At 38.8% G+C, this 12,248-nt stretch overlaps 1 protein-coding gene across 1 annotated transcript in view; it reads left to right on the top strand.

The window, feature by feature from the left end:
- The window catches only part of LOC131233954 (probable helicase CHR10), a 28,230-nt gene extending 16,778 nt beyond the window's left edge, over positions 1-11,452 (top strand). The window contains 11 exon segments of the mRNA XM_058230848.1: positions 3,985-4,120; positions 4,244-4,361; positions 7,107-7,196; positions 7,500-7,607; positions 7,716-7,919; positions 8,000-8,125; positions 8,833-9,497; positions 9,732-9,877; positions 10,561-10,725; positions 10,935-11,049; positions 11,153-11,452. Coding sequence (XP_058086831.1) covers positions 3,985-4,120; positions 4,244-4,361; positions 7,107-7,196; positions 7,500-7,607; positions 7,716-7,919; positions 8,000-8,125; positions 8,833-9,497; positions 9,732-9,877; positions 10,561-10,725; positions 10,935-11,049; positions 11,153-11,177 — 1,898 coding nt within the window. The 3' untranslated portion in view covers positions 11,178-11,452.
- The last annotated feature ends 796 nt before the right edge of the window (positions 11,453-12,248 follow it).

Here is a 12,248-nt window from a genome sequence, read left to right as displayed (position 1 = left end):
GTCACTCACTGCACGGGTTATAAGCTTACATTGTAGATCCATGCGAAGACCCACCTTGAAACGCATCAGCGTCACTAAGGGATCCTCCTGAATATCACACTGCATCATATACTCCTCAAATTTTGCGATGTAATCGGCAACGACATAGATCCTTGGCATAATGCTTGCCAGTGATTTAGGAGCTTTTGACGGTAAGAGAGAGGAAGATATTTTTCCTTTAATAACTCCTTCATCTCTACCCAATGCGCGACTGGGACACCTCCTGATCTCTCGATCCTATGCTTCGTATTTGTCCAAAATAATTTAGCTTGACCCATAAGTTTCATTTTTGTAAACCACACCTTTCGGTTCTCAGACATCTCATACCATTTGAAATAATGGTCCATGTCCGCTAACTAATCAAGGAATGATTTTGGGTCAAGACGCCCATCAAAACTAGGAGCATCTACTTTAACACTTTTTAAGACCCTCTCATCGTCATCATAACGCTCTTGATACTTGACAGCGGGTTGCGGATTTTGTGCCCCTCCACGTCTTACCTCTTGGCCACGTGCTCTATGACTTCTGCCACGATTTCCTACCCGTTTCTCAACTACTCCCCCTACATGAGACTGTTCATCCCCTCCAATGTCGGAGATTTCTCTTAGGGACGCTTCTATCTGATCCATACGAGTATTCGTGTTCCTAGATTGCGCCTCAATGGCGGCCAAACGTTGGTTGATTGTGTTCATCATCTCAGTCAACTGTTCCATATTGAAAATCGGGTGTAGACCAAATCCTCTACTAGTCCGAGTGGGCATACACAATAAGACTCAACTTAGGTTTCCTAAAACACAACTCTAAGAGATTGTTTAGACACAAAACTATCGACACCGATGATCCTAACCTTTAGAATGATGCAAATGTGGAAAAATTCAGATCTAGACCCTTACAAATCTGAAAATTTCAGATCTAGACTCTATATGCAATGCATGAAACCCTAGAAATAAAATAAAATAAAAAATCTAGACTCTTGATAACTCGATCTAAGACGACCTAATGCAAGAAGCCCAGGCTCTGATACCAAAAATTGATGTAGGACGGCCTAATCCAACCTTAAATGAGCATGGTATTTGAAAACGGCAGATTCATGCAATCTTAAAAAACAAATAAAATATCAGCCTGCCTTATACATCATAAGCACAAGAAAGGAATAAGGTTAATATAGCATTGATTATGGCCATTCATCACAAACACGAAGTATTGAATTTTAAAATCTGAATTTAGTTGGATTCAGCGAAAGATAGAACTTTCGTCTTACAATAGGTTTGTCTAACGATCCAAGTGGATTTTCTAATCCAAAAAAATAGGAATTTCCTGGATTGGGAAATCAGGAAAATTCAGAAAAGAATTGGTAGTTCTCAAATTTAGATTTGGGTGTTGGGTTTTATGTGGGGTTGAAAATCTTTTGAGATCTAATGATTTAGATAAAAAGAAACAAGATTTGGATTCTAGATTTAAAGATTCTAGAAGAAAAAGAAGAGAATGAGATTAAAGAAAATAGTACCTTGAGAAAAGAGAGAAGGAGAAAGAAGTAGGGGATGAGAAATCGTTTACCTGGGCCTCACGCCCTTTTCCAATCACTGGAAGTCGAAGAGAGATCGTCAGAAGCAAAAAGCTTTCTTTTTTTCTTTCATAAACATAACATAACATGCTATAGGTTTAGCGCAATCCTTATAAATTCGTAATTAAATGAAATTACCAAAATGCCTCTACTAAAAGAAGTTAAAAAAAAGAAGAAATTCGTACAAAATTGTATGCAAACTGTCTTCAAACTTAAATAAATCAAATGTTCATAGACTTAATGCAAATTTAAGATGCCCGATGGGCCCCAATGATAGCGCCATGAAGGTGGCGTAGTGAAGGTGGGCCGTGACGATCCAATGGTCTGATCACACCATCCTCGCGATCCAACGGTCCAAATGTCTCCTATAAGCAACTTACACATGTCACGAACACATGTGTAAGGTCTTCAACATCTAGAGACCCAAACCGTATCCGTCATCTAACCACATTGATACAGGTAACGCATGCCTCCTGTGTTGATATATTTTAAATGGCCTGGTGTCCGCATCAAAAGGTCTTTCCCCAATTTAGCCTTGGAGTAGGGGATGCAAGAGCCGTTCACGAATGTGGACCTTGATGTATGGAGGAAGGAGAGATGAGAATCTCTGTGTGTGTGTGTAGGTGATGGCCATTGGGGATGTCCAAGGGTCTCTCTTTCTCTAATTTAGGATTTCTCTCCCTTTAGGGACACACACACACACACACAAGGATGAGTTAGGGTTTTAGAGAGACATCAGTTATGGTACTCTACTACCCTATAGTCTTCCATATGCCCTACTACATTAGTGTTCATGATTCTACCTTATCCCATGTACTCAAATTAATCCAATCCTTCCACTACCATGGGCATCCACCATTGACCCAATACGCATGCAGATAAAGTTGTGGGCCATAACAAATCTAACTATTAGAAGTCTAAGGATTAATTAAAGCTAGTACATCCTTAAGTCGATTATAGTTTAGGCATGATAGTTCTTCCGGTTTCGAGACTTGACCTCAATTTACCAATGCAAGTGCCCAATAGGTCTAAACTAGGAGCATATATCCATGACACACTTACACTACTATGTGGGGTAGGTAGGGCAAAGGTACACCAACTTGTTGTCATGCCCAATGGCAGAGACTTTCTATCTTAACTTATCATTAATCCCCTCACACAAGATGACCACATATAAAGTAATAACCACATGTTTGTCCTATAACTTGATAGGTGGTATAGCAAGGTATTGAGATCCATGGCCCATAACTCCTGTTGATCGATGACTATTGTGTCCTCTCTCTAGTTCCTAAGGACAACTAGAGCAATCCCTTGCTTTCATTATGTACGTTTGTGATACTCCCTCATATTAACCATGGCATAATCACTTGTCCATCTAGGACCTATGGTAATCATGATCTACAGTCAAGATCATCAATATCACTAGATACCATCCATGTCATTAATATATAAGATTCATATGGGTTTTCAAGGGCACAACTCTAACACCTCAACCCCAACACCATGCCGGTGTATTCATCTGGTTATCCTCAATGTTATGAATAAATCGACAATTTGAAGAACTTGGCTAAGTTTTTCTAAACCATTCACTTGTTTTCTAACATCATGGCTGAATTTAGTAGACAATCCTGATTTATGGGCCTTGGAAGATACAAGGTGGGACACATTTGATGTTCGGTTTGGATCTCGCATCCTTGTGCCCCTTGGCACATGCGGGGGCATGTAGAAGGACGGCTTCCCTATTAGTCAAAGTTAGTAAAAGGGAGTTAGAGAGACAGAAATAGAGGCGGGGGCTTAGCTATCAAAGGCAAAGGGGGCAGAAGCAAGGATGCCAATACCAATTCCAAATCTAGTTGAATATCCTCCCACCATTGCAAATGGGGATGCATGGCTGCAACTATATCATCCAATTCCAGTGCCTGTTAGAGATCTGGTTTACCGACATGGAAGTAGGACTGCCAATCCTCATAGAAACAACATCCCAAGTGGGCTCTAGGCTAAAGTAGAGGGAATGGAGTGAAAGGCATCTTCTACCTTCTCATGTGGGTGCTAAAACTGAAGATATTTTCCAATTTTTATGGCAGTACACATTGTTTTTTATGGCTACCTTTGGATGTTATACTATAAGTATCTTGGGTTACGAGGGAGATTATTTTATCTGGGATTACATATCGGCAAATCCCTTTTTCATATGGTTCAAGAGTCACTGCGTATCATCTATGCATTTCTTTTTGCTCTTACATCCTCACTGTGGATATCTATGGGCATTTTTTAATATTAAGCAATCTATTTCTGAAAAGAGAGGATCTTCTCAAATTAGGAAGGACCTTGTGATGTAAATGGAACATCATCCTGAAATATTATGTGCCCATTCTGAACAGGTCATGATGCAGCTAAAGTTAAGGAACAGTTCAAAATTTTAAAATATATATTGAGAGCATTTATGCTTCGGCGAACAAAATCAATGCTCATTGAGAGGGGAACTCTCATGCTACCAGCTCTTACAGAGATTACCGTGTCAGATTCTCCACTCTGGATTTAGATTTTTAACACATTATGTTACATTCAAGTGTCTCTGTAGGTGTTTTTGCTATCAAGTAGTGAACCCTCATCTGGTTTATTGCAATTTCATCTTGACAGGATGTCTCCACTAGTTCCCCTGCAAAAGAAAGTCTATATGTCAATATTGAGGAGAGAACTTCCTGCACTTCTTGCATTATCCTCGGGAGCATCAAGTCATCAGTCATTACAGAATATGGTGATGCCTATCTTTCAACTTTTCATTTCAAACATCTCAATTCTTGGACTTTTCCACGCTAACTACGCCATTATCATATTCTGTGCTTCTTCCTATTATTAATTACATCACTATTTTGATTGCACTATTCTTATGGTTGCATACTGCTAAATAGGTGGTTGCCAAAATGGATAAACACACAATAGATGAGGAAGGATAGAATTGGAAATGAACGCATTCAAGGGAACGTAGGAGAAGCAATGTAGCACCAATAAGTAATAAATGAGGAAAGTAGACTTAGATGGTTTGGTCAAGTGCAACAGAGACCAAGAATTGTGGCAGTTAGAAAGAATGAGTTGGTACAAGTTGAAGGCTCTAAAAGGGCAAGGGGACACCCAAGAGGACGTCGGTGGAGGTAGTAAGAAAAGACTTGATGACTTATGGTCTAACTGAAGATGTGGCCCTTGATAGATTGGAATGAGGGAACAAGATTCATGTAGCTGACCCAATTATTTGGGATAACGCTTAGATGATGATGACATAGTAGTTCAATTGAGTGTAGACAAACTTCTTTTCTACGAAAGCTCTACTTCTACTGTAGGTTACTCTGAACATTGTAACTGTTAGTCTTAAGTTCGTAGGTACATAAGTTGGCTTTTGTTTCCCCTCCTTTTTGCAAGGTGTTCCATAATGGTAACGGTGGTTGTAACGGCCACCACCATTACCGTTATGATATGGGCCGTTTCGGCCCCGTAACTAATGAGGATATCACGTCACGTATATCCTTACGTACGCATCAGAGGAGGAAGCGGGCCGCGCCGATTTTCCTTTGGCTAGGTGAGTACCTACGATCGTGTTGAAGACCCCATGTGCATGTGTGAGCATCTGGAAGGCCCTACACTAGGAAGATGCACATGAGTTGCTTTATGGAATGATCTAGACCGTTGGATCGGAGGGACGCGACGATCGGGCCATTGGATCGCGTGGATCACATGATCGGGCCATTGATCGTTGATCGTCCACATCAGTTCTAGACTTTATCATATTTTAGGATTTAGTTTTTGATTATTTTATATTTAAACACATTATGAGTGTTTTAGTTGATTTTATTTAGACTAAGGTTATTTTCGTTAAAGTTCACAAGACGGAGATTTTTGTAATTTTTTAAACTTCTTGGATCTATAAAAAGAGGAGGGCGTGTTACCTCTCCCTCATTGAATTTCGTGATAAAAAAGAAGAGAAAAGCTCCTGCTTTCTTCTCCCATCTTCATGCGATTTGAAGATACTTCCATGCGATTTGGAAGGAAGATTGGTGCGAGCCTAATCTTCATCGACGGAGGTGCGAGGTCTTCATCTATTCCCACACCGTTTTTTTTTCCTACCCCATCCAATTATTTCCTTCTGATTCTTAATTCTCCCATCCTAAATCTTCGTCTTCTCTCAAACCCAACTTTCCCATACCCATCCATCCCCGAGACCTTAACCCTAAATCTAAAATTTCTAATTTTTCTTCTTTCCCAAATTAAACAAACCCTAATTTTCACCCTAGGTTGTATTAGGTTTTCTATTTCGAAATAGATTATACCCTATGCTAATTGGATGTCCCCACATCCATTTGATCCCATTTTCTTTTTATTTAATGATCTTGAGTTACGATGTTGGTAGCTTAGGCTAGGATTATGCATGGTTTTCTTTTGATTTTCATGATATGTGTGATGATTATAGCTATGTTTGTGTGTTTTTTTTTTCTTTTGTTAAATATCTTAATTTGACTATTTGATCTCACATGGTACTTAGTTCATGCATCGGCCTTGCATCAGTAACACGTAATGGTTATAACTGTCACCGTTACGGCCATTGTGTAACCGATTTTGAATACCTTGCTTTTTTGTGAAGGATACCACAATTTTTCTAAAGCAAAGGTAAAGGACGACAAGGTGTCATCCCAAATACAAAGGAGAAGAAACACCCCATGAATCCCACAAAAAAAGACCCAAGATTGTTGCCAAAGACATAAGTTGGCCTTGGTTTTCTTTGTATTAAAAGGAGATTGTAAAACTTGTGAAATTACAAAGCTTAGCAAGGAGAGACTCATTGCTTTCAAGACAATGATATAGGGCCTTCTTACATGGTAGTTTACAATTTAAATGTGTTCAATTCTCTCTGGTTGTTATTTCATCATGTTGCTTTCACTTTAGATTCAGCCATCAAAATTGTGAAAGAAGGTTCTTTGTATTTCTTGGCATCTAGATGTCTTGTTGGAGCCTGAGTTTCTCATCAGGCAGGCACACACCTCCTCATCTTTACTTATTTGTTCATTTATTTATTTACTGCTAAGAGAGAAATACAAGCATTGAAGATGCAGAGATTGCCAACTACATAATGATGAACCTTCCCATAGTTGTAAAGAAAGGCTGATTTTATTTTATTTTTGGTGGGACTCAGAGACGTTTTCCTCCTGGAGCTTCCATTTTAACTCTGTGGAGGGTGATATGTTTTAACCTTTTCTTATCTTTATTAGACATCGACGTTCATTGGTACTGACATATGTTGACAGTCTAACTATAAGAATCCATGATGCCACCAATCTTTCTCTCTGTTATATGGCAGTGGATCTGTAATCTCACTGATTTTTGTACTTCTGGTGTGTGACTGCTGCCTGATGTGTTACGATTTTGCATTCTCGATATGAAAGAACTAGATAGGAAAGTGTGCCTCTAATATTTCTTGTTGCCATTACCAAACCTTTGTGTCATGGTTGTTCAGGTAATACAGCTTCGAAAGGCATGCAGCCACCCTTACCTTTTCAATGGTATTGAGCCTGAACCTTATGAAGAAGGCGAACACCTGGTTCAGGTAGATCTGGATTCTTATGTAGTTATGTTGATTTAGTATATTGTACGGAGTTCGGATTTGTGCTCAGTAAAAAAATGAAAAAAAGGCAAGAAAGAAAAAAGAAAGAAAGAAAGAAGAAGGAGAAGCAAAGAATAACTTGTTCTAATTGATTTTTTTGTCTGAACAAACTGAAAGTACTGTCCACCACTTGTTTTGAGACAACTGAATAGCTTGATCTGATTTGGTTTCTTTTCTAATGATGTAAGATGTCTTGTCAAACAAATCTAATGTCATGATTCTCTTTCTGTATGCTGCATTCATCAGGCTAGCGGGAAACTAATTGTTTTGGACCAGCTACTTCAGAAGCTCCATTCTGCAGGGCACCGTGTTCTTCTTTTTGCTCAGATGACACATACACTTGACATTCTTCAAGTCAGTTATTTTCTTTGATTGTGATTGCTAGAGGATTGCTCAACCTCAAATAAAGCTGAATTATGCATGCGGTGAAACTCTTATAGCTTGTATACTTTTGCCCCATAGGATTTTCTAGAGTTACGCAAGTACACTTATGAGCGTCTTGATGGATCTATTCGGGCAGAGGAGAGGTTTGCTGCAATAAGAAGTTTCAGCCAGCAACTAGTTAAAGGCACGTCAAAAACTCAGGCTAATCAACATGGTGCATTTGTCTTTATGATTTCAACTCGAGCAGGAGGAGTTGGTCTGAATCTTGTTGCTGCTGATACTGTGAGTTAATAAACACATGCTCAAGGATTTCTCAGTTTCGTGTTAACATCTGATACTGATTTTTAATCCCATGCTTACAGGTCATATTTTATGAGCAAGATTGGAATCCTCAGGTAGATAAGCAAGCCCTGCAGCGAGCCCACCGCATTGGACAAATGAATCATGTCCTGTCTATAAACCTAGTGTCAGCACATACTGTGGAGGAGGTGAGATGTGAATCTTTGTACAGTGATAGCTTACTCTATGTAGCGTGTAGCTTATGTTGCATAGCGTAGCTTAGCCTTAATGCTACGTAGCTTATGAAAATAGCTTAAGTTACATCTAGCCTACAGTACATGTTAATTTGCATATGCTACACGCTACATAGACTATGCTACACGTTACATAGCTTATATTACAAGTTAATTTTCACTAAATTACAAGTTATTTTTCACTACAAAATTAAAATAAATTAATATTTTCAATGATTTTTTACAATTTTCTATTTTCAATAAACATTAGTTAAATCTTTTTAATACTTTCAGTAAAATAACACAAGTAATAGTATTAAATCAGTTTCGTTGCTCTTTCTTTACCTTTGTACTTAATCGTTGCCCCCGCTTATTACTTTAGGTTGTGTTTGATTGCACCAAAATCATGAAATTTTGTTAAATTTCATTATTAATCAGTCTAATTTGGTGCAAAATATCATGCAATTGGTGGAACTAAGTGCAACCTTGATTAAAAATTTAGAAGTAGCGTGTAGCTTAAGCTACATGCTATGTAGCTTACACCTCACACTTCAGAGGGGTGAATGCTATGCTACAAGCTATTCGTTATTTAAAACGCTGCTTTGTACCTTATGTTGGTCAACATATATGACAAAATAGTTATTTTATTTTGGTTTGGGAGGCTGATAAATTTTTGTGAATAGGTTATCATGCGAAGAGCAGAGAGGAAATTGCATCTAAGTCGTAATGCGGTTGGAGAGGATGATACTCATGGGGAAGGGAAAGAAGCAGGAGCTGAAGCTGGTGACTTGCGATCTCTTATATTTGGGTTACATATGCTTGACCCCACAGATATCGATGAAAGCTCAGGTGGAGTGAATATGGTGGAACTGAATGCAATGGCTGAAAAGGTAATTGAAATGCGCACTCATGAACCATCAGACAGGGGTGATGAAAATGACCGGAAATTTGAGATTAATCCGAAGGATTTGTTGAATAGAGATGATATATCCGCAAAAAGCAGTTCTATGTCAGTTAGTTTTGATCCTGGTCTTGATGAGGCTTCATATCTGTCATGGATTGGAAAGTTAAAAGAAGCATCACAATCAATTGAAGCTTCCACTGTGGAGTTGGGAAGGAAAAGAAACCCATCTGAAACAAGGCATCATAAACATGAAGCTGACCAGAAGAAGGCAGAGGAGAAGAAGTTGAAGTGGGAAGCTCTTGGTTACCAGTCATTAGCCATCAAAGACCCTGTTTGGGTCATGGATGGTGACATAATGTCAGATTCAGGATCTGTGGAATTCGTTTATGGAGATTGTACAAAACCAACAAAAGTTTGCCCATCTGAACTGACCATAATTTTCAGGTAAGTTTCTCATTTCAGATATTTTAGAATAGGATTATAAAGTTGATGGAATACCTTTGAAGAGCCGACATATAAATGATAAATGGAGATTGCTAGTCTATCAGCTTCAGTCATTTATGTTTTATTTAAAACCTTACATGCAGTCAATATCCTTGTGCAGTTCGAAAAATTCTGCTTGTAGCTAGAGTTATTTGTGAGTCATTTGTATGTTCACTCATGTAATTTCTTTGGCAGTTGTATTGATAACTGTGGGAATTGGGGTCGTGGAGGAATGTTTGATGCACTAGCCAATCTTTCTGCGAGCATCCCAGATGCATATCAGCGGGCTTTTGAATGTGGGGACCTTCACCTGGGTGACTTACATCTTGTAAAAATCAATGGTTAGTTCTTCCATCTTATTCTTGTGAGTACCTGCTACACCAGGGCTGCCTTCACCAAATTATATATTAAACATGGGTAATTCTTTCTTGTGCAATTAATTAAGTGGCGGTAGGTTGGTTATCTTGAGAATATTTGTAGGCGGAATAGATTTCTGCCCCCGACTGTTAGTCTGCTTCTTCCAGGCGTCGGGAAGACAGAAATGTAGGTCTGCATAATGTGGTTCCCTCTTTCTGTACCCCAGAAAACATCCCCTCAAATTAATTGGAGGTAGCCTAACCCCTGTATTCTCCCTACTTTGGTTTTGAGTGTACATCCAAACATACCATAGACAATATGCTTTTTTCTCAAAAAAATTAGGCAGTGGATATTTTAGTAGGAAAGGCACACTAAGTTGTAGTTCCCCATTTGAATTTTTCAGTAACATCCCTTAATTTATGTTGATGCTAAAGGTTCTATCCATCTTACTTGGACCCTGTTGCTGTTTTTCCCTTTTGTTCCATTTATTTCTCTAGTGCTTTAGCTCATAACTTGTAGACACAATGCTGTGATGAGAGTAGGTACATCTCCTTTGAAAAATATCTCTTGGTTCTCGTATTTTCAGAAGTTCTATATAGCTATCTTCCATCTAATATTCTATGGTTTTCATGTTTTCACCAATCCTAGTTGTGTTGTTGATGTTCAGAGGTCAATGGTGAAAATAACACGGATGGAAATACTCCACAGTGGGTGGCTCTAGCCATTGTACAATCATACAACCCTCGCCGTAAGGTTCCTCGTAGCAATATCTCTTTACCAGATTTGGAACAATGCTTACTGAAGGCATCTTTCTCAGCTGCTCAGAACTCTGGTACTGTTCATCTAACTCAAGTTTGTTAAGCAAATTGTGTTGGTTAAGAAATCTCAAATTCTAAGAAAGAGGATTGAGTATAGCTATTAGTGAAAAAAATGTAACTACCACAACATGAGGGAAGCAGTTATGTCCCCCCCCCCCCTTTTTTTTTTCAAAATATACTTTTGTCAGTATCTAACATTTTTCTGTGTTAATTTCTTAAAAAGCATCAATTCATATGCCAAGAATAGGCTATCAGGATGGCAGTGACCGTTCAAACTGGTACGTGGTAGAACGCCTTCTGCGAAAATATGTGTCCATCTATGGCATAAAGATTTTTGTGTAAGCAGTTTCTCTCCCTGTTTTACATTGTTCAGTATTTTTCATGTCGAAAGCTTTGTATGTAGATCGCTTCAATTTTATCACTGCTTCTCATTTTTTACAGGTACTATTTCAGACGCCCATCTTAAAGAGAGAAGATGTTGGTATGTATGGTTAAAATATCAACATAAGAAAGCATGTTCTTGAAATTGTATGTATAAAAACTTCAATATAGGATGCATTTTCGGAGTATGGTGTGGATGAATCCTGTTAGGTTGAGCACTGAAGGCTGTTTTTGATGCAGTATTGAGCATTGAATTGAATTTGCAGTTATTTGTCTAGTAGAGCTGAAATTACCAAATTGTAATTTCCTCTGATAGCATTCATGCTGAAGTTGCAATTACATTATTTTTCAAGTTGGACACGTAAGGAACTTTGCTTTTTCATGATACATATGTCTAATGATTAGGCGAGCCATTTAATCGGTTTTGATCTCGTCTAAGTATCCCACATGTGCAGAAATGTCTCCAGGGATGCTGGATCTGCTCACAAAACTCTTAGACATATGCAGTAAATGTTGAAGATTCTTCAATACCGGTAATATACCTGTACTTGGAGATGATCATAAAATAAAATCTGGCCGGCTAAATTATTTGGTGGGCCATGTGTATTTTTTTTTTTTAACACACTCACGCCCACACCACATGGGCACTCAATCCTGTTTACATGTGTACCTTGAATGTGGACAATGTCCAAGTTTCGTCTAATCGTCCATTTCTTATGTATACACTCAGCCCACCTGCTGAGTGGACTGTCTCCGTGGATTTCCTGCACGATTGACACGTTGGTACTTTTTGCATGCAAAGGTGAATGTATAGCCGGCAGACCTCAGCAAACGGGTCAGATCAGACCAAAATCAAGGAGACCATCATGACCATCATTAAGGGTACTAAAAACAAAAAATCTCGGGTTTTTGGTTTCTACCACGACCCAAGCAGTTGGTCTGGTGGGCCCCACGGCAGACGGTTCGCCATGCTTTAAAACTAAGGGTGGAAAATCCTAGCTACAATCGTAGGACTTTCCGGTTGAATGTCGGCTGTTGTTATATTTCTCTTATTTATCACTCGCTTCCATAAAGGAAAACTTTGGGGCATGGTGCATCAATGGTGGGGTCCAACTGATCGTCTGAGTTATGAAATGTCGTGGCCCATCATTCCAAA

Source organism: Magnolia sinica, chromosome 18, assembly GCF_029962835.1.
Source record: "Magnolia sinica isolate HGM2019 chromosome 18, MsV1, whole genome shotgun sequence".
Taxonomy (NCBI): Eukaryota; Viridiplantae; Streptophyta; class Magnoliopsida; order Magnoliales; family Magnoliaceae; genus Magnolia; species Magnolia sinica.
This window is presented reverse-complemented; position numbering and strand designations above follow the sequence as displayed.